We start from the raw sequence: 21,886 nt of genomic DNA, 5'->3' as shown, positions 1-21,886 counted from the left end.
AATACAAATTTATTAAATTCCATGCCCCAAGTTATGCTAAAGTTACTTAAATGTTAATTATTTTAAATTAAACTTTTTCCAATAGCTTTCGAAAAATGTATAGCTTTATTTAAAATATAGCTTTTTAGGGCTCATAAGAGTCTGTAACACCGGCGACAACAGTCAGTTAACAGTCGCGAAAGAGAGCGAAACAAGGAGTGAAAACAAGGAAGAAATCGCAACAAATATTAACAATTATTTAAAAAAAGGACAACTACAAAAAAAAAAAAAAACAATTTAAAGAAGACACACTAGAAGTTAACAAAATTTTAATTTTTCTTTTTTTTTGTTGCGGCCTGTATTTATTTTATTTTCTTACGACGAACTGTGTGATAAATTGGCAAATTACTGCTACAACAAAACGGTCAACAGCAACAGAACAACAAGAATTGTTAACAAAATGTAAACAAATAAATTTTTGCAAACAAACCAGTAAATAAAAAAAAATCGACAAACCCGCGTTTTTGTTGTTGTTTTGTATTTCGTGCCGGCTCTTGTGAGTGTGCGCGTGTGTGTCTGAGCGCGTGTTTGACTGTGTGTGTGTATGTCTGTGTATTTATGTGAGCAGACAACAAAAGAAATTGCCTTCTAGTTTTTTACCGTTACTTGCACACTGCCAAAAAAATAACAACAACAACAAACACAAAGAAAACAAAAACAACGAATTTTCGATAAGTTTAACTATTATATCGCAAAAAAAAAGTCAATTAAACATAAGGAAATCGCACAACAGCAACAAAAATGGCCTTGATAAGACTGGCAAGGTAAGTCTATATAATATATTTTATTATTTATATTTTGATATTCTGGATAGTCTTTTGATTTTATTACTTTTGACTAAACCGGCTCATTTTTTCCCCGTCTTTTGAATCGCATCATTTAGTCAGGCGTTTACTGTTAGTTTGATTTCATTTTTGTTTGTTTTAACAGTTAGCAGAGCATTTTCATTTCAATTAAGTAAGACGCAAGTCCAGGAGCAAATTCTCTACTGGAAAGGTTTTTATTAATTGTAAAGGGCTCCCTATTAGAAGGGTCAGGTCACAGTCAGGGGTTCTTGGTCTCAAAATATATTATTTGATTGTCCGTATAAAAGACATAAAAGGGGTCGGATCAAAGGTGTTTACTTTCTATTTCTAGTTTAAAGAGTTGTGTTACATTTCTATTAGGTATCTTTACGATCAGTCGTGTCCGTCAACCTCATATTCAGGGAGAGAAATTAACCTTTAGAAGTCGGAATTTTAAAATTTTCTAAAAAAAAAAAAATCTATTTGGTTATATACACAAATTTCCATAATTTACTAATTAAAAAATATTTCAAGTTCGTAGTTCTAAACTTAAATCAGTTAAATTTTAAAAAATGACTCCTAATGATTTTGAAATTCCCAAAAATGCTTAAACTCTATGCGAAACACTTAAAAACCTTTTGAATTGGAAAAATTCTAAAGCTAAAGCTAAGCTATGTTTCAATTTTTTTGTAAACAAATGTGGAAACTTAATTGTTTTTTTTGTTTATTTGCGTCAAGCTAAAAATCAAACATATCATCCACACCTTTTGAGTAATAACTGCAAGGTAAATATTTATCCAATGGTCACACTTGGTCAATGCACTTTATTGACCCTGAGGCATTGCAAAAAAAAAAAAAAAAAGCTTAATTTAAAAATAGTTGGCCCATGACATGGCATGACATGACATATATGTACATACATATGTACTTACTATTAGTAATGAATGCATAAATCTATATTATTATGAAAAAGTGACTTAAAGTAAATGACATAAATTGGAATTTAATAGATGCCTTACCGCAACTTATGCAATTTTCAGTATATGTACCTTTATGAATATGAACTATTGTTGTTGTGTCTCGATTTCCTGGTCGTCGACAATGGTTAACAATAGTTATTGAATTTCATTTCGATTACTTGTGATGTATTAGCTTCTCAATTATTATAGTTGCACATGATTGGTATAGAGCAGGCGCCCTATAATTAAATATATATAGGTATTCCATACCAAAGGCGTTAAAAAATGATTGATGTGAGAGAATTTGTGAGTTGATGCTATCTATAGCACTGTGAACTGGAATTCAATTAATTGAAAATGTAAACCTATAAAGTTCTGTGTCTGTGGTTGTGTTTCCATTTGCAAATGTGTCATTTGGGCTCTGTGTCCAAAAAAAAAAGATACTTGGAAGTGCAATTGAATATAATTGAAATTGAGACGAAAACTACTTCAAACTTCATCTCTTAGCATCCAGTCGCTCTATCTGTCTCTATCTCAATTGTCCCTGACAGTTTGGAAGCTGTAAAAGTGCAACTATACACTCATGATGAATATAATAGGTACACCCCTTAAAATTAATTTTTTTTGACTTTAAATTAGCACAACTTTTTTTCTTTTACCTTAATCACCAAAATTTAAATGCACATTTGTTTATTGAACATTTGTGTATTGTTTACCATAATTTGGAAAAGAAAAATTATTTTATTCAAAAGTTACAACAAAAAATATGAAATTTCAGAATTTCGTGCTTGATGAAAATAATAGGTACACTTTAATTCACTAAGTCATATTTAATTTTTTTTGTTTTCAAATCACTGAAAATCTATTTTTGTTTCATTATCTGATTAATATGGAATGTATCCACCTTAATTTTACCGTTACTTTTCTCATCCGACTGGGAATACTCTTAATCAAAGCTTGGCAGGACTCTATCGAAGTCTTCTTCGACGCACTCCCACAATTGTCGGTTGTTGCCACTTTTTTTCTGTTCGAGACTGATCCTATAGCTCACCCCACAAGTTATCGATGAGATTCAGATCCGGAGACTAAGTGGGCTAGGTTAGAGCGACCACTATATTGACCTCTAACCAAGTTTTTAAAATTTTGGAGGTGTGTTTTACGTCGTTATCCTGTTGATAAACCCACCACAGGGACTTTTTTTCCTCTAAATATGCTAGCATAATATTTTCCAGGACATCCCTATAGTCAGCTGCTCCCATCATGTCAGATATTAGGAATATTGGATAGTGTTCTGACCAAGACAAACAACCCCACACTATAATATTTTTAACACCATGCACCACTGTAGCGGTGATCAAAGTTTTTGGTTATAGGGCGCCTTAAATGTTAGGAACAGTCATTTCCGAAAAGATAAATTTTAGTTTCGTTGCTAAGAAGGATATTAGGCCGGTTTTTTTGAACTTCAGATGCTGCCCATGTGAAGTAGTCGTTAAGAAATCTTTGCTACATGATCAAATCTTTGGTTCGCATCAAAGGAACCCTTCTTGCGATACGAACTGATAGATTAACCATTTGTAGTCAAATCCTAATTGGAAAAACATTAATATCATTGTCCATTTTGGATCCAATGGCTCTCAAGGACTCGAAAGTGTCCGAATTTCCTAGGTTAGGAGTGGTTTTCTCTTGACCCAGTTAGTCTCGTGATCTGAATCTCATCGATAACTTGTGGGGTGAGCTATAGGATCAGTCTCGAACAGAAAAAAGTGGCAACAACCGACAATTGTGGGAGTGCGTCGAAGAAGATTTCGATAGAGTCCTGCCAAGCTTTGATTAAGAGTATCCCCAATCGGATGGGAAAAGTAACGGTAATATTAAGGTGGATACATTCCATATTAATCAGATAATGAAACAAAAATAGATTTTCAGTGATTTGAAAACAAAAAAAATTAAATATGACTTAGTGAATTAAAGTGTACCTATTATTTTCATCAAGCACGAAATTCTGAAATTTCATATTTTTGTTGTAACTTTTGAATAAAATAACTTTTCATTTCCAAATTAAGGTAAAGAATACACAAATGTTCAATAAACAAATGTGCATTTAAATTTTGGTGATTAAGGTAAAAGAAAAAAAGTTGTGCTAATTTAAATGAAATTTTAAAGGGTGTACCTATTATATTCATCATGAGTGTATATAATATAAATGCATATATATGTACTTACATATTGTCCTCGCATGACCTGCTCACTGTGCTACTAAATCTGAGGAATGGAAAATTTTCATTACCCTTTACAATAAATGGAGCATATTGACTTTAGTTGAACCCTTGCAGGGCATTAAGAAATGTTTCAAAATGCTTAAAATAATCGGAATACTATTGCAAACTGGAGGACTGTATTGCATAATACATAAATCTTTTCCTTTGAGAGCATTTAAAGCTTACTACATTTTATATTCTTAAACATTTTAAATGGTGAACTCTCAAGAAATCGGTAAAGATTTCCTTCTAATAAACCTAGGCAGGTAACACATCGACGTCTGAGAAAAATTCACCTTAATAAGAATGCTACATATACCACTGATCCCCCAGAAAAGTTGCTTTATATATTAAAAACTTATTTCTTTCTTGACCGAAGGGTCGTCGTGAAGACGAGTTATTATAATATTTACATACTTCCACATGATTTCCTAAAGTTTCATTAAAATCGTTCGTCTATGTATATCATAAATTATTCAACAAATCCCGTGAATCTTTGGAGCTATAGGGTAAATATAAAATACATATGTACCAATCTTAACTACTGCTAAAGGATAAACACATCAAAATGTATCGTTAATTCTCTAAAGTTACTTCTACAAAATAGTTTCGTGGAATATTCAATGTGTCTTAAGCTCATTTACATTATTTGTCTATATTATATCCTATCAAATGTATTGAATGTATTCATTTTAAAGTATATTAGGAGCCACTCAATTAAGAAAACCTTGAAAGAAAACAATCTTACTATTAGGGTATTGAAGTGTCGTTGCGGCCAAAACCTTTCCGGCTTGGGTTTCTTTCAGTTTGCGCAAAAAGCAAGGCAAACAAACAATAAAACATTGTGATGATGCTGATGTTTCTGCTTCTGCTGCTACTTCTACTGACTGTTGCAGCTGCCGACTGTTGCATTGATAAAGCCTGTAATCTATATAATGCCCCTGGCCGGGTCTCGAGTCTCACTAAATACATATACATATATATATATATATATTTATATACATATTTGTGTATATAAATAGTATATATAATCTGTTATTATTATACGACCTGATGCAGTCAGTCGCCTGCTGAATCTCTGTCTTTTTTTTTTTAATTTAATTATGACTATTTTATTAATTGAATTGCGTTGTATATACATACATATGTATGTACGTATAAGAATAACTTGTGTGTTTTGGGTTAACAATGAAAGCTTTGAACTAAATATTTCAATCCATACATATTCTTATGTTATTGTGCTTTTAAAGTTAATCAATCACAACATCAAATTTCAGTTGTCATTTGTCTTTGTTAGCGTAAAGAATTCCAATAAATAAATCCTTCCAAAAATGCATTTAATCGATAATTGGGAAGTTTTAGCACTGCATGCGTAAGTTTTGCAATTTTTTTTTTTTTTCTAAGTATAGATTTTTATAGATTGCATAAATTGCGCCAGAGTCAATTAAGATCTCAAGCACAGATTCTTCACACAATGTATTTTTACAGAGAGAGAGAGAGAGAGGGAGAGTGAAAGGGGGAAAAACCAGTTCATGAAACCAAAGCAAACTAGCTCTCAAATGTTATTACAACTTTGTATGCAATAAAGAAAAATAAAAGCAAAAACAATAGATGACATAATGCAAAAGGTTCTATGCTCTTTTATATTACAATTTTCATTGTTCAATTCAATGGAAACTGTCAAGTAATACAAAATTCTTCAAAAGGTTTTATAATTAAAACCCTTTCGCAAAGCAATTTTTTAAGGATTTTGTGAAAATTGGAAAAATATAATAATAGTTCTTTTGCGATACTTCATTATGTTACAAACTTCACAAGACTTTTTTCGGTTAATAGACACAGCTCTCTTGTTAAAGTATAAACATAGTTTGCTGAATGTGTGATATCATATTAGACAAATTTCATTTGTCAGCACCTTTTCTTCAACAAAAACCTAACCTAACAATTTCTGGTTTAATTGGGTTCACACTGGTGGTCATCCGACAACGTTTTTAATGTAATAATAATCTCTGATACGCAACAGCAGCAAAAATCTCACGATTAACCGCAGCCAAGGTGGCACACAAAATCTGTTTACATACAGAAAAACAAAATTATAATTCACATCTAAAGTGAATGCAAAATAAACATAAAGATCGTAAAGTGAAATAAAATATGTAACATTTTTAACATATTCAATGAAAACTGACCTTAAAGGCATTTTGGAATTTTGCAGAGTATTTTATAGAATTTGAAATGTTTGTAGTACAGAGAGAATTATAAAAATTATAATTTTATGAAAAACCAAATTGATAGAACCATTTTCTTTTCTCCATTACAGATCATTTTTTCTCAGTTTACGATCTATTGGGTTATAACTTGGTTTTAAACTTTTAAAATTGTTCAATTCAAACCACTTTAATCTATAATTATAGAGACAAATCATCTTTCAAGAAGTTGGAATAACTCTTTTCAAACTTTTCATTTAAAATTTAAATAGTTTTTCATTCAATCTCATTTAATGTTCAATATAAATCGGAAGTTATGATGCTCTACCAGCAGGAAATTGATGGCCTGACGAAATATAATTCGATAGTGTTATGTGAGAGTTATTAACTTGAATAAAGCAAACATTACAAGGGTATATAAACGTCGATGCTAGATTCTTTTTCTTTGGATCAAGCAACTTGTTCGATAATTTTACACGGAAATTTCTGAATGAACGTACATCCATATGTACGTATTCAAGTTGTTAATAGTACCGAAACATTTTTATTTATTTGATATTATGTTTTGATTATGCATTTGCATTTTAATGATCTATTAGACTTGAATAAAGACTTTATTCTTAGTAATTTTTTTTTATTTATACAAATAACCCGAGCCCGACATCGTTCGTTAAATCGTCGCGGAAAAAAAAGAATTTTCAAAATCGATTGAAAATGGTGTTATATTCAATGGTTTTTCTACTTTTAGATTAATCTGAAAAGCTTAATTACTTATCGATCGCAGTTAAATAAAACAAAACGAAACTATAAAACTATAAAGTTACTTATAGTTATCGAAACGTGATTGCCATTCAAAAATGACCACTGTAATGGAATTATTTATGCATATTTGATAGAGATTTTTTTTTCATTCTTGCCCAACAATAGACAGATTGAGGCAATAGGGAATTGAATTTACTGCGCACAAATTGAAGATCAAATATGAAAAATATGAATGAGCCAGACCAAAAGAAACAACAGTTAAACGAATTTCGTATACACTAACTCCTAAAATGGAATACTAAATAAAAGAATTAAAAGTATAATTACATTTACAAATTCCTGCCAAATTAAAAGCTTAAAAAAAATTTTTAAAAATAATTCAAATAACTGTTTGGTTCTCTTAATGACTGAACGCTTTGCTGACTTTAATATTTAGGGTTCTATTTTCTATTTCTATTTTATTTGCCTGTGTTTCGTTTTGATGTTGGCGTAGTTGTTGGCATTTGGGTTGCGGGGAAAATCCGGCTGAAAGCAGTTTTCACCAAACTTATCCAAAGTCAAGAGCAGCAGCAGAAAAATACAACACAAAATGGAAAATACAGATACAAAAAGAAAAAAAAACGAATTGCACACACAATAAAAGTCAAATGAAATGAAATAAGAAATAAATGTATGTGAAGTACAAATACAAATAAAATATTATTATACATATGAACGAATCAAAATAAAACTGAACTGAACTGAACTGCAATGTAGGTAAAGTGGGTTAGGTAGGTAGGGAGCAAGAAGGTCGAGAGTTGGTTCCGTATTACTACTATATTTATGTTTGTTTGTTTGTCTACAGATGTTCGTCTATATGTAGATACATATATATGGATTTTGGCTTCTGCTATTCAACCGTTGCACGCGGCGTATGCGCAATAAAAAATTTCCTATTTATCAATTGAAAAAGTACAGACAAATCAATACCCTATAAGAAAGTTGTTACCATTACTATAAAAATGATTATATTTCTATATAAATATTTGAAAATATGTTCAATTTGTTAAGATTTGTCAGTTCCTGCGAACAAATGATTCAAGTTCAAAATGACAAGTGCTCGTAATCCTCTTTCAGGTGGCCCTAATTCAGTTACCTTTCTAATATTTGTATGCTGGGTATCATATATAAATATATACAATTTCCTCTGCCAAGTTCATAAAGAAAAAGAAAAGCTAATTTCTATCAATTGCAATAATGCTTCTTCGTTTCTGTCTCTCTCCCTCTCATCGTTCGCCGTTTATTGCGCGGAAGGACCTTGAGAATGTAATCATCTGGAATAGTATAATATATAGTGCATATTATACTTATATATCTAAATATGCCAATTAGACAAAGCTAAGCTTAAATACTCATACTTGCGACTCATTGATTGAATACTCGTAGCAAAAACTAAAATAGCAACAATAATTTACCTGTAATTAGTAGTGCCATGGGACACGCTTTGAAACTTGTTGAATTTATGAGAGTTTTTGTGTGTTACTTTTGTTTCATTCATTTGCATCTCAACTACTACTGTGCATTCCAAAGTAAATGTTTAGACTAATTGATATTGTTTTTAAAATATATACTCACAAAAGAATAATAATTAGTTTTAAATTACTTTGTCACACCTGCCGACTGTGTGTTTTGTTTAAATAATTGTAGATCACATGTCAACTTAATTATTTAAAATTGTTAATTATAGACTTAAAGCAAACGGGTGGAGAGGTTGACAATGGGGAGGGGAACAATATAAGGTTAAATTTAACAATTTAGACATCAACGAAATCTGAAATGATTTCTATGGTAAAGACATGAAAATAAAAACCATGAAGTAGTTTAAACATAAAAAAAAATCCTTTGAGATGCTAAGGTATAGTTGAACTAAGGTCCTATTCATAGTCTGGTTAAAGACAAAATTGTCTTACAATTAGAGTTAAACAATTTTTTAATTGAAAAATAAAGAAATAACATTTTTTGATGAATCATAAAAAAAGAAACCAGAAGAAAGTGAACAAAACAAAAGTACGTTGTTTTTAATTTATGCCTTCCACTTGGCTTTTTACTGTCTGTGTCTGATCAAGAAGAGTAAGAAGACCATGAACTCTGCCTTTTAATTTTTAAAAGACTCTTATTGTTAGTGTTTGAAATACTCTTGAGGTATGAGAAAGTGAGGCTAAATAATAAACATATTAAGTTATAAAAGACAGGTCTATCAGAGGGTCAATGAGACCGGAAACTCGGTAATAATTAGAAGTAACAGAAACAATCGCATCTCTGTCGATTATACTGCAAAGTCTCTGATTGTATATAGAAAAGTTCCTTTATAATTCAACGATTCTTTAATCCAATGGCAATTCCTTAGCTGGTCTTTAACTTTCAATTTTTAAATATTACTAGTTTAAACATATAAAATATTTTAATCTAATAGAATTTTATAAGGTCAATTTTTGCTCCTCACGCAATTGTGGCTTAAAAACAAAATGATTGCCCACCTAACTTCTACATCTCTCCCTCTATCTCTAAATATATCTGTCTTTCTTTCTTTCTCTTCCTCTCTCTCTCTCTATCTATCTCTTTCACTATGTGTAAGCCTTCTTCCAATTTGTCATACAATGCAGCACAGTTTACAACAATTGTTCTAAAAATAGCCAACACACAGAACCTAACCTAACCCATTAATGTCACTTGGATTTGAGTGACCAACCAACGACCCATACGCACCCCCCATTCGCATCTCCTTCTTTCCCCTTTTGTTGTCTCGTTTTCAATTTGTCCCCAAAAGTAAAAGTGAAATTTAAAAAGCAGCAAGAGAGAGTGGGAGAGTGAGAGAAAAAGAGAGAGCAAGACAGAGTTCATTCATCCAATTTTATTTTGCCCGACTTCCGCATATGCAGGCGAAAACGAAAGTGAGAGTCGACTGCAGCTACTCCTCCTCCTTCCTTCCCAATCTCGTCCAGCTGTTGTAGTAGTTGTTATTGTCCATTTAATCATTGCAAATTTTATGCAATCTGCTTTCGAGTGTTTTGTGTGTTTTGATCTTTTTATAACCATTGTGCCCACTCTATGTGAGTGTGGGTGTGTGTGTGTGTGTTCATGGTGTGTGCCATATATCAAATAAACCTGAAAAGCATGTCATTCATTTATGTATGATTTGATTAAATCTCGAGTGCAATGGACTTTTATTTGCAGCTGGAAAAACTAAAATGTCGGAAAAATTTTGTGTCTAAAATAAATCAAAAATTAAATATTTACTTTTTGTTAAAAATAAAAAACACTCTAACTGATATGAGTATTATTATTGTAATTTTTGTTTGTAGAGCAATTGTCGTCAGCGCCGGCTAGCCGGATGCCAAATGGCTAAAAACCAGTTTGCAAATTGTTAGCTTAGCTAAACCCACTTTATGATGATTATCTTAACTTTGTAACCCAGCAATTAGTGAAAGCAAACAGAAGAGCAGGTAGCTGCATTTTTTATCATTTATGGAATTTCTATTTTATCGACCAAACAAGCAAGAAATTTAAATTTCATAAAAACGCGCCAACTGTTAAGGGACTGTCTGCTATCGCTCTGTTAACAGCAAGTGTTAGAACGAATTTACAGTATTGAATAACGTTTCGGTGGGAGCAGGAGGATTCTACATTGCCCAACACTGCAAAAGCAATGTGAAAATAAACGTGAATTGCAACCAACAACATGGAAACTTGTAAATTGCTTATTAAAAGCATGCCCTGCGAAATGGAGGAACTTGCTCAATTAATTCAAGAACTAAATCTCATTATACCCCGCTCTCTGAATAATTTTGGCAGACGACGTGCCATCTTGGAGTATGTTACTCCCGACGAGGCTCAATTGGCCTACAATGAGCTTAAAGGTTTGGACAATTTGCTAGACAAGCCCCTACGGCTGAGTCCGTTCGGTAATAAGTCATCCAACACGGAGGGTAGCAGCGACAAAGCCAACAAATCATCACAGACAACAAAGAGCAAGAAAGAGAAGAAGCAGAAGGAGCAGTTGCCGGCAAACCGGAGCCCGGAGGAACAGCAACAGGCTGAGCTCAACAAGTATGTGAAAAATGCATCACAACAAACACAACCACCACCACCATATCTACGTTATAATTATCCATCCATTAATAGTGATATATTGGCCGCAATAAGCCAATCTTTAGTAAATAATACAAAATTCTATTATCAAGTGTTACACTTGATGAATCGCATGAATCTCGAGCCGCCGTTTGAGAAGCGTCAAAAGAGTCTGTTTCAAACACAATACCGACCATGTGTTGGTACACAAACAGAGACCATAATGGACGAGGAGATGACGCACAAGACGCTTCCTAGTGCAAGTGAAAGTGAATTAGAGAGCGATACAGAAGCACACCAAAGCAAACCCAAAAGGCCATGTCTGGACAAAGAGCAAGAAGAGCAACGTCGCCAACTAAGACTCAAAAAGACACGTCAAATGCTTCATCAATTAGCCAAGACAACTCCGAATCCAACTCCAGCTAAAAGTATTCCTCAGCCAGCAATTTCTTTGCCCAAAATTGAGCTTAAATTGCCACAGAGTCTTAAGTCTTCTTCGATTTCCAAGGAACGACTGTCCCTGTCAGAACTTCAAGCTTTGCCTATCTACCGAAACTACGAGGAAGGAATTCCTAGTCACAAACTCTATATTAAGAATCTCTTCAAAAATGTTAACGAACAACAATTGTTAGAATTATATGGAAAATATGTGGCAACTGTTGACCATTTGGAGATTAAAGTCATGCAACAAGGTCGGATGAAGGGTCAGGCTTTTGTAACATTTAATGAGGAGGTCAATCAATCTATTGTGGCGCAGGCTTTAACCGAAACCAATGGCCTAGTTTGGCAACAAAAGCCCATGATTGTATGCTATGGCAAACAGCAAACAAAAAAAGACTAACAAAAATACATATGTATTATGTTTATGCTAAAACTTTCGAGTGAGTTTAGATTGTTTGATCATCAAAGTAAAAGCTTCAAAATAAAACATATCTTTGTTCCTTGAAATGAAAACGTATGAAAATAATGGATCATTTTAGATTTTAAGGTTAAATTTGGCCTTAGGCAGGATCAAAGTAAAGTTTGAGGTTAGAAGGACTGCAAAGTAAAAGTTTGAAGGTCAAAGTTTAAGTTCTTTTATAAAAACAGAATAGAACTGTTAATTTTTAAGGTAAAACGGTGGTAAGATAATGAAGTATTGGCGATTTTTAGGTTAAAATTGTTCAAAACTCTTCAACGTAATCTCTAAGGTTATGAATGAGCTTTTCCGTTTATGTTAAGTAGATTCTGAAAATCAACCTTCCTTAGACTTTTTATGTCAGCTCGACCTTGCCCATGAGATAAGCAAATCGGAATCTCATCTATACATTTGTCTCACATCGTCTTCAAGTACTTTTCTGTTAACATCAAAATCTAAAAAAAAAAAAAAAACTAATCCAATTCGATAGAAATACATCTAAAAAAAAAAAAACAAAACACATACTTTTTTTCAAAATATATATATATATATAAATATATTATATATTTTCTAAAGTCCTTACAAGCAAAAACCAATTAAATTAAATAATGCGAATATATTTTTACTTTGCTTAACGTCTTTCTCACTGTGATGTTCTTGCAGACAATTGGGTCTAATTGATACTATATACGTGGACGGTGGTGCACGACCAGATCGAGCCAACGACAACGATCCCGACGAGGAGGCAAATATCACAGTTGAAACTGTGGGCATTGGTGTTTCTCCGCCAAAGGTCAAGAAGCTACGCAAATCCAAGCAATTGGCGATGCAGCCGTATAGTTATGTAATTGCTGTGGATTTCGAGGCGACATGCTGGGAGAAACAGGCGCCACCACAATGGCGTGAGGCAGAAATTATAGGTAAGTATCCTCATCCTATAGGGTGGGTATTTATCGAACGCCTTACTAATTCCTTGGGTTTCCTTTTTACTAGAATTCCCTGCCGTTTTGATCAATTTGAAGACTGGCAAAGTTGAAGCTGAATTCCACAAATATATCATGCCCATTGAGTCGCCTCGCTTAAGTAGCTATTGCACCGAGCTGACCGGTATACAACAAAAGACTGTGGATAATGGTATACCCCTGCAGACGGCCCTGATGATGTTCCATGAATGGTTGCGCAAAGAGCTGCGGGCTCGCAATTTAGTTTTACCAAAAATGAGTAAATCGAATATATTGGGCAATTGTGCTTTCGTCACCTGGACGGATTGGGATTTTGGCATTTGCCTGACCAAAGAGTGTTCAAGGAAACGTATGCGTAAAGCTGTCTATTTCAATCAATGGATTGATGTTCGTGCCATTTACCGGGAATGGTATAAATATCGTCCATGCAATTTTAGTGATGCTTTGGCCCATGTTGGCTTGGCCTTTGAGGGACGTGCTCATTCTGGCATAGATGATGCTAAAAATTTGGGCTCACTTACATGCAAAATGGTACGAGATGGTGCCCTATTCGCCATCACCAAAGATCTAACGCCATATCAGCAGCTCAATGCGAATTGTGTTTTGTGAACTGGAGCTGCATTGATTGATCCCTCCAAGTAGTTAAAAAAAAAAAAAACACAAAAAATAGAGTAGCAGAACAGGAAGAGCAGCGAACTAAGTTGCACACACACACACACACAATCGTTTTGAATTTAATTTAAAAATGCGACTAAATAATTTCAAAACTGGTTTAAAAATTTTTGCGTTCTTATCATTTTTGTTTGATTTTCATATTGTATGGCAATTGATAAGACTTGAAAATTCAATGAATTAAATTAAATTACAAGAATTGGGTAAACGATCCATAAAAAAAATAAAAAATACTTGCATATATGGCCTTAGAGCATAATACATACATACATAAATTACATATTTTTCTACCATTCATACTTGATAATATCTAGTTAGTAGTCTTATAATAATATACATATTATAACGATAGCAGTTAATGATGGAAATGCAATACTTATTATAATGAATTACACCAGCCATGCGCCTATCCTTAGCTCAATATGGCGTCCAACTAATGAACAACAAGCAACAAAAAAGAAATCAACATTAAACACCAATTGTGGTAAATAACTATTAAAAATTGTGTATGTCATAATTCTTTAAATACAGGAAACAAGTCATCTATGATAGTAGAAAAGACTTTCGGAAGCACGAACGAAGATCAGAAATGAGGATCTTTTTATTTTTTTTTTCTTAGGGAAGTCTTCTTTTGTTTAATTGACTTACCCTTTAATCCGAGAAAGACCTGAGTTTCGAAAGAGAAGAAAGGAGTCCAAGAAAATCTCACTCTCAAGTAATGGGACGTATTGAGGCTTTAATCTAAGCAAAAAGTCATCTATGACACTGAAGAAAATCCAAGAAATAAAACCGAGCTCAAAGTCTAAACAAAGGTCTTATTGGTATATTTATATCATGAGGGAAAACCAAGAAAATTCCCCTAAATCTCACATCGGAAAGACAAGGAACACTGTCCACTTTTAAAAACATCAGAATAAATAGAATAAATAGTGAGTTTAAAATTTTAACATAAAATCATCCACGCAGATCGATAAATCACTCATCCAGACTTTTAGTCTTCCACTCTATATACATACATATCTAAGAATTGGCACTGCTTAAAGCGATGAAACAAATGTTGATCAAGATTGAGATGCTACGAACTGTGGGACCTTATCTCCAAGTAAATGCCTTAAGATCATCTCCGTTGCCGAGTGGGACTGGATTTACCGTAAATACCGTACGTATAAGTATTTAAAACCGGGAGCGCTTAGGATCAAATCAATTGATAATCTTCCATTACTTTTCAATGACCATCAATTTCACAAGAAAGTTTCTAGGGAATCCGGCGATAGCATTTTAGTTACTAAATTATTTAGAATAAAAATAATCTAGAAAATATCAAAGTGCGGAGGAAAAAGGCTTTCAACTAGTCTGAATTAATAAATCAATGTAAAAACCGCCAAAATTAATTTTTCGTCTTACAAATAAGGAGTTTCAACAGCAATCTCCAGATAATTGGAATATATGTATGTATGAGAATTTGATAAAAAAAAAAAAAAGAATTCCCATTGTTTTTTTTTTTATTATTATAAAAAATTGTCAGTTTTAGGGTCTTGACTTTATAGCCACTTGTATGACAGCCTTTTCGCCCGTCTTCATCCAATTGGGATTATCTTCTGTTTGCCATTCGACCATACAAGTGGGTAGACCACAATAAATATCCGATTTAATGGGACGCAAGGCACATAAACTGGTAGGTAAAAAGCCCTTTAGGCAATCTTTGAATGGTGTAACCGAATCCCAATTGATATCCCCAAGAAGTTTACGATAGTTGTGATCACCCTTGAAGATGACCAAAGAAGCTTCGCTGAGTGTTACATACAAACAGGGATTCAATTTCTTCATGGCACTAAATTCACGTGGCGAAGTCCAAAAATTCGTATCCTTACAAATTATGATCGAACGATCACGCACAAAGCCACGAAGACGACGGCCAAAGGCAGCCAACTGAGGGAATTTGTGGGTGCAGAGATAACGCAGTAACCAAGTGACATCCAAATGCGTTGCATCCCAAATGAACCAAGGAATGGCTTTGACATGGAAACGCACACGTTGAGCTAAACCCGTCTCAATGATATATTCGGCCAGCAGGAAATCAGTGAAGAGTTCAAACCCGGCATTATCACAAACGATATCTAAATAAATCGGTTTGAGCGTCGATTCGGTTAGCAAACGGTAACAAATGGACGACTCATCAACCAATAAATTATGTTCTTGTTCATCAATTAACGATATTATATCTTCTTCTCGACTCAAATCCCAACTTCGATTACCCCACAAGGATAATTGTAGCATTAAATGTAGATTCTCCTCGGAACGCTGGAGTCCTTTGGTGGAATTACGTGCATTAAGCATTAGATCTTTATAAAGAATCGATCCCGAGATTTTCTGTTGACTGAAGTAATCATAGTTCTTAAGGGTATAAGAACGATTAAAGATGGCCCATATCCTTCGATACATGTAGCATTCAGCATGTAGCCAGACGGCGGAAAACCATTGATTTTTCTCCTCGTACAAACCAAGTAGAAATTTATTCCAACTCTGTGTATCCGGTTCTTTGCCATGGAACACCGTAAGCAATCGATTCTCAGATATATCTTGATGCAAAATCGTTAAACTCCAAATGATTCGTTTCAAATCAAAGTGAACATATTCACCATATTCTTGAATCAAACGTGGCTCGTCCTCTTGAAGGGAACAGATCATATCTATTAGGATTTTGGGTACAAGTTCCTTGAAATGGACATACGCAAGGCTACGTTTATATTTAGCCGTTAATTCCTCGCGAATAGGGGTTACCCTATCGATAATGGAATTCTTTTCCATAAAATTACGTTCTTTTAATACATGGATGGCCTCTAAATCGGTTGAATTGTTTTCCATATATCCGGTTGTATCACTAACCCAACTTGAATTCTGAATTCTTAAATCCGTATCAAAGTCTTCATAATTTTCGTAATTCATTTTTAAACTGACAATTTTTTGATAACCTAGGCCTAAATACAAAAAAAAAATAAAAGGGAATCCAAATGAATGACAATTAAAAACAAAAACATTATCAACATCTATGATCACGCGGTGTAACTTTTTCTTACTTATCCAGGAAGAGGAATGACGGTATTAACCTAAAATTCGAAAGAGTTTTTTAGGAATAAGTGAGGTTAAGCATGCTAGGTTTGCTTGTTGCGCCCTTTTAATTCACCTTATATTACAATTAAAACCTTATTTAATAACAGTTTTAATTGCTTTTTGACTTTCACAGAAATTTTGCCACATAACCTCAAAAAGAAAATTTAAACTATAATATAAATTCACCATTTACTAACCTTGACATTGATTTTTGATTTCTTTTTTTGTTTGGATTTGTTCCTTCTCTCATTTACATTTGCACGTTATCTCACACATACATACATATATGTATATATGTATGTACATATACACAAAAAAAAAACAACAACAAAAAACCATTTGATCACTTTTGCACACAAGCAAACGCCTGATTCTATCCTTCTATCTCGCTCACTCACACTATTATCGCGATTCCTTGTAGAAAAAAGGAGAGACAGAGTTTTCATTTATTTCTTTCTCTTCTAATTGCAAATATTTAACATTTTTGGCAAAGAAAGCACAATTTTTCACACCGAATTCAATATTACTTTAGACATTCGAAAGATAATCTCAAGAACTATAAAAAGATCAGATTTTTGATAATTTCTCAAAACTTTGAAGGCTTGCAATAGGAATTATCTTGACAGCAACAAACACACCCGACGAGCGGTTAATTATGACTGAAAGAGAGCATGAGAGAGAAATATGAAGAAGTGAAGAATGCTCACATTCCATTTTCATATTATGTAAATCTCGAGTTTATGTAGAACACTGGAAAGTACTTAAAACTTTTTAAGGAATTGACAGTACTTTACTATTTCAAATAGAAAAGGTCCATTCCATTTCAAGAATTATGACGCCTACAACAAACATACATATGTATGTACATATGTACATACATACATCCATTTATTTTTAAATCCCTGAATATTGGCTCGGCTGTCCCTGCTCTAAAACCAGGGCTTCATATAAAGGATTCAATTCGTGCAGAGACACTTACATACATAAATCTATCATCGTTTCAAAAAAAAAAACTCATTAGTGTTTCTGATATTGCTACAAACAATTGGTAAAGTATTCTGAAATAGCTGCTGAATAAAGAATCCTCCCAAATTTCATAATTGAATATATGTATGTAAATGACAATGTTTTGTTTTATCTAACAAATTACTAACTGAAGCTAAACAATTTTATTGTAAAACATATATTCAATTTAAATTGCCACTAATTATTTATTGTTTATGGCCAAATTCTCACGTTCTTTTGGCAAATGAGATGATGCCATATTCACCGGTCAACATCCATTCCTTATCCTTAGCAAAAAGTTCCTGGGAAATGCCTTCAGGTAGGCCACAGATTAAATCCGCCTTTACTGTGCGCAATGTGCAGAGATTCGAGGGACGAAAACCTACAACGAATTTTGAATTATACATAGGCAAATGAATATTCCTTATCGCTCGACTCACCTCGCAGACAAGTTTCGAATGCTTCCGTGTCTGGCCAAGAGTAATCACCCAAGAGTTTGCGATAATTTAAATCACCTTTAAATATAACCAATTGTGCCTCTTGCAAACGTTTATAGAGTTCAGGTTTAACTTCTTGCATGCGATAGAACTCATAGGGACTCGTCCAAAAGTGTTCCAATGGTGATAATTCGAATTTTCCCTCCTCTGTAAAGCGTTGTAGCTTCTTGCCTAGCTCACTAAGCACTTTATCCTCATGATCGGCCATAAATTGCAATGTCCAATGGTAATCATGTGCCATCACATCCGATATAAACCACGGAATGGCCTTGGAATTGAATCTCACCTTGGATGCCAATCCTTTATCTATGATATATTCGGCTAATATTAGGTCTGTGTACAATTCATAGCCAGCATTATCAAAAATAATATCCACAATGCCATCTTTAGAGCCACCATCAATGGCTTGCCATATTTGCAATGTATTATCAATAAGCAACTTGGGTTCCAGGCTAGTGACCTGTTCAAAGGCATTGCCTGTGGGCTTTATCTGCTTGCCCGAGGTGATGGATAGATCACATCGATTACCCCACAAATTCAGTTTGATTAGCTGGCGGAAAGTGTCGCCATCTCTTGTTGTATTCCTCGTGGCCCTGGCTACGGCCAGCATAGCGTCAAGACTCAATTTGGCGGCAGTTTTTTTCTGATTGCCAAAATAATCATAGGAAGCCAAGGATTTGGTGGACTGAAATATATCCGAGATTTTGCGATACATATAACATTCAGCGTAAAGCCAACAGGTCGAGAAATAATTGCGTTTCTCCTTATCTATGTTTTCCAGGAATGCATTCCATTCTTTCGTATCGGTTTCTGCGAAAGAGAAAGTTCACAATTATTGACAGTTTCATTGAACATAAACGGCAGGATGCAAACCCTTTCCCTTAAAAGGCAATAGTGGGCCATTGTTTAGTATATTTTGGCGCAATTCTGTAACAGCTGCTGCTGTTTCCTCAATGTCTGCGCCTGCGTCCTAACAAAGGTAAATGGTAATCAATCAGTTTAAGGTCAACAGATTTAAAAACAAAACAACAAAAACTTACTGCACCATATTCGGCTACTAATTCGTCCTTATCCTTGACTAAGGCTGCAGCAATTGTGGCTAAACTTGAGGGCAAACGTACACGAAACGTGTAATAGGCAAAGCTCCTGCAATTGTGTATATAATATATATAAAGAATTATATATATGTTCTATATTTAATCGCTTACTGCTTATAGAGTGCCTTGAGTTCAGATTTCGGTGGTGTTGGGCCATCGATTATGCCATTCTTTACATCAAAATCGTCACACTGGGCTGGCAAGGTCATTTCAATGTAAATTAACAAGTCAAATTTATGATTCTAGACTATATATATATAGTAGATATAGTGGGCTTCTGGAAGTTGTGGCGGAAAACTACTCAGCGGTCGAACTGATAACTGACACTAGAACAGCTGATGAACTAGTGTTGATGAAAACCAAAACTCTTCTGCTCAACAGTGCTAATCAATGCTGCACCGAAGAATAAGGTGTTGCTCAATGTTTTCCTAACGGTCATTTTAGTTTAAAACTGTGCGTAGATGCTATGTAAACGAGTCTTGATTTATGTATTTATTTATAATTTTTATTTTGTTAATAAATTACATCGAATAAATATTTTCAATTAATAACTGTGTGATTAGAAATTTGAATTTAATTACTTGCAACTGTTTTAATTTAATAATTGCTTTTGGTGTCTGCCTTTTTGCTTTTTAATAGCCAAATTCTCGTGTCCCATCTACAAATTGTATGACGCTATAGTTGCCAGTAATCATCCATTGAGGATCTTGTTTACACAATGTCTCATATACACCTTCTGGTAGGCCGGCTATAACCTCCGCTTTAATTGAACGCAATGCGCATAGATTCGTGGGCAGAAAGCCACTCAAACTAGTTGTGACTTCTTGAGTGGGTTCCCAGCACACATCATTCATGAGTTTACGATAATTGAGATCGCCCTTGAATATGATTAGCTTGGACTGTTGCAATGAGTTGTACAAATCGGGCGAGACATCGCGCATTCTAGGAAAAAAAAGAATTAACCAAAATTGAATTCAACTGTTATATTCTTCCAACCTATGGTAAGCATATGGTCCTGTCCAGAAGGGTGAAGCTGCAGCTAATTCGAATTTACCATCATCGAGAAATTGCGAAAACTTCTTACCAATCAAACTGACAATGTAATCCGAATGTTGACTTAAATATTCCAAAGTCCACTTGAAGTCATGCTCTGTGACATCGGAGACAAACCAGGGATGAGCCTTTACATGAAAGCGTACTTTTTGGGTTAATCCTTTCTCAATCATAAATTCGGCTAGAATGAAATCTGTAAACAATTCATAGCCAACATTATCCAGTATGTAATCGACTTGCTGAAGATGTTTCTTTTGCGTTGGTTTTTTTTCCAGACAATCCCACAATTGCTTCGAGTGATTAACGAGTATATAATCATTTGTGGATCCAGCATCTTCAAGTACTTTACGATTAAAAAGACTTGCCGTTTCTGGATCATCATTACGATTAGCCCAAAGACTGAATTTTAATAGCTCATCAAACATTTCTACATTTTTCTCAGTCCTTCGCGTATACTTGACCAGCGAGATTATGTCATCTATGCTGGAGACCAAAGCCTGCTCTTTGGCTTTACCAAAATAATCAAATTGCCTGAGAAAAATACTATTCTCGACAAAGGAGTATAGTTTCCTATACATATAGCATTCGGCATGAAGCCAACAACCGCGATAAAATGTTCCTTCATCTTCAGACAAGTGGGCCAGAAAGTTATTCCATAATTCACGATCGGGTTCTAAGAATTACATGAATTAAATGATAGTTAACCCGACTCTAAGCCAACTCACCATCTCCTGTGAATTGTTGAAATGGTTTATCCGTTTGGAGCTCATACTTTAGCCTCGAGATAAAGCCAATTATGATTTTCAGTTCTTCCCGTGCACTCTGTACAAAATTAGAAGACGGTAATAGGTTAAAATTTAAATATTCACATGTCCAGCCGTCCAATCAATTACAAACCTCACCGAATTGTGTCACCAGTTCATTTTTATCCTTAGTCATTCGATCTATTACATTAGTTAGGATTACTGGTAGACGACTGCGTATTGTATAATAGGCATAACTGCGTTTATATTGGCCAGACATAAAAGCATTTCGAGGCGTTGGTATATCAACAATATTATATTTGGCATCGAAATCTGTTTTAAAGACTTTTTGCAATTTTTCTCCAGCATCTTTTGGTTCCACTTTTGTCGCAGAAGTTGTGGTTGTTGTTGTTGAGGCCGTTGCTTCTAATACAGCAGGCTCCATGCTACTGGCTTATGGATTTAGCTTTGGTGTTTTTTTAAAATTACTATAAAACTTGGTTGTGTATTTATTAAAATTTGTTAAATTTGAGCATTTTGACAAACTTTTATTTTTGTTTTTTACTTCAAAATAAACGAGTTGGCAGCTCTGGGAATCAGATGTTAAGAAGAGCGACAGGTATACTGACCGCTAAAAATATTTACACAAATCAAGTATTTTAAGAAACAGGGTGACTTATCTTTTCCGACAGCAAAACTAAAAAAATATATGAATTTTTGTTCCGTTTTAA

The 21,886-nt window shown here is 33.9% G+C and overlaps 4 protein-coding genes across 5 annotated transcripts; 1 reads left to right on the top strand and 3 right to left on the bottom strand.

The window, feature by feature from the left end:
* Window positions 1-160: 160 nt before the first annotated feature.
* Window positions 161-14,151, top strand: Snp (Snipper). 2 transcript variants are annotated; one of them, XM_068290517.1, is made up of 3 exons: window positions 161-803; window positions 12,679-12,935; window positions 13,009-14,151. In XM_068290517.1, exons 1-3 carry the CDS (start codon window positions 781-783, stop codon window positions 13,584-13,586), a joined length of 858 nt encoding a protein of 285 aa, XP_068146618.1. In that variant the 5' UTR covers window positions 161-780; the 3' UTR covers window positions 13,587-14,151. The 2 variants fall into 2 exon arrangements, with proteins under 2 accessions (XP_068146618.1, XP_068146617.1); XM_068290516.1 differs by lacking the exon at window positions 161-803 and adding an exon at window positions 10,665-11,096.
* Window positions 14,152-15,133: 982 nt separating this feature from the next.
* LOC137577217 (damage-control phosphatase ARMT1) lies at window positions 15,134-16,798 on the bottom strand. The gene is made up of 2 exons (XM_068290620.1): window positions 16,727-16,798; window positions 15,134-16,627 (listed from the first exon to the last, which is right to left on the bottom strand). Exon 2 carries the CDS (start codon window positions 16,593-16,595, stop codon window positions 15,177-15,179), a length of 1,419 nt encoding a protein of 472 aa, XP_068146721.1. The 5' UTR covers window positions 16,596-16,627; window positions 16,727-16,798; the 3' UTR covers window positions 15,134-15,176.
* Window positions 16,799-17,887: 1,089 nt separating this feature from the next.
* LOC137576696 (damage-control phosphatase ARMT1) lies at window positions 17,888-19,702 on the bottom strand. Its single transcript, XM_068289942.1, has 5 exons — window positions 19,471-19,702; window positions 19,303-19,408; window positions 19,136-19,232; window positions 18,206-19,072; window positions 17,888-18,147 (listed from the first exon to the last, which is right to left on the bottom strand). The coding sequence occupies exons 1-5, from the start codon at window positions 19,566-19,568 to the stop codon at window positions 17,993-17,995; spliced, it is 1,323 nt and encodes a 440-aa protein (XP_068146043.1). The 5' UTR covers window positions 19,569-19,702; the 3' UTR covers window positions 17,888-17,992.
* Window positions 19,703-19,830: 128 nt separating this feature from the next.
* Window positions 19,831-21,778, bottom strand: LOC137575889 (damage-control phosphatase ARMT1). The gene is made up of 4 exons (XM_068288656.1): window positions 21,310-21,778; window positions 21,138-21,234; window positions 20,356-21,085; window positions 19,831-20,301 (listed from the first exon to the last, which is right to left on the bottom strand). Exons 1-4 carry the CDS (start codon window positions 21,598-21,600, stop codon window positions 19,992-19,994), a joined length of 1,428 nt encoding a protein of 475 aa, XP_068144757.1. The 5' UTR covers window positions 21,601-21,778; the 3' UTR covers window positions 19,831-19,991.
* Between the last annotated feature and the right edge of the window lie 108 nt (window positions 21,779-21,886).

The sequence above is a fragment of the Drosophila tropicalis genome, unplaced genomic scaffold (assembly GCF_018151085.1).
Source record: "Drosophila tropicalis isolate 14030-0801.00 unplaced genomic scaffold, ASM1815108v1 contig_593, whole genome shotgun sequence".
Taxonomy (NCBI): Eukaryota; Metazoa; Arthropoda; class Insecta; order Diptera; family Drosophilidae; genus Drosophila; species Drosophila tropicalis.
The sequence above is the reverse complement of the archived record's forward strand: the minus strand, read 5'-3'. Positions and strand labels throughout refer to the sequence as shown.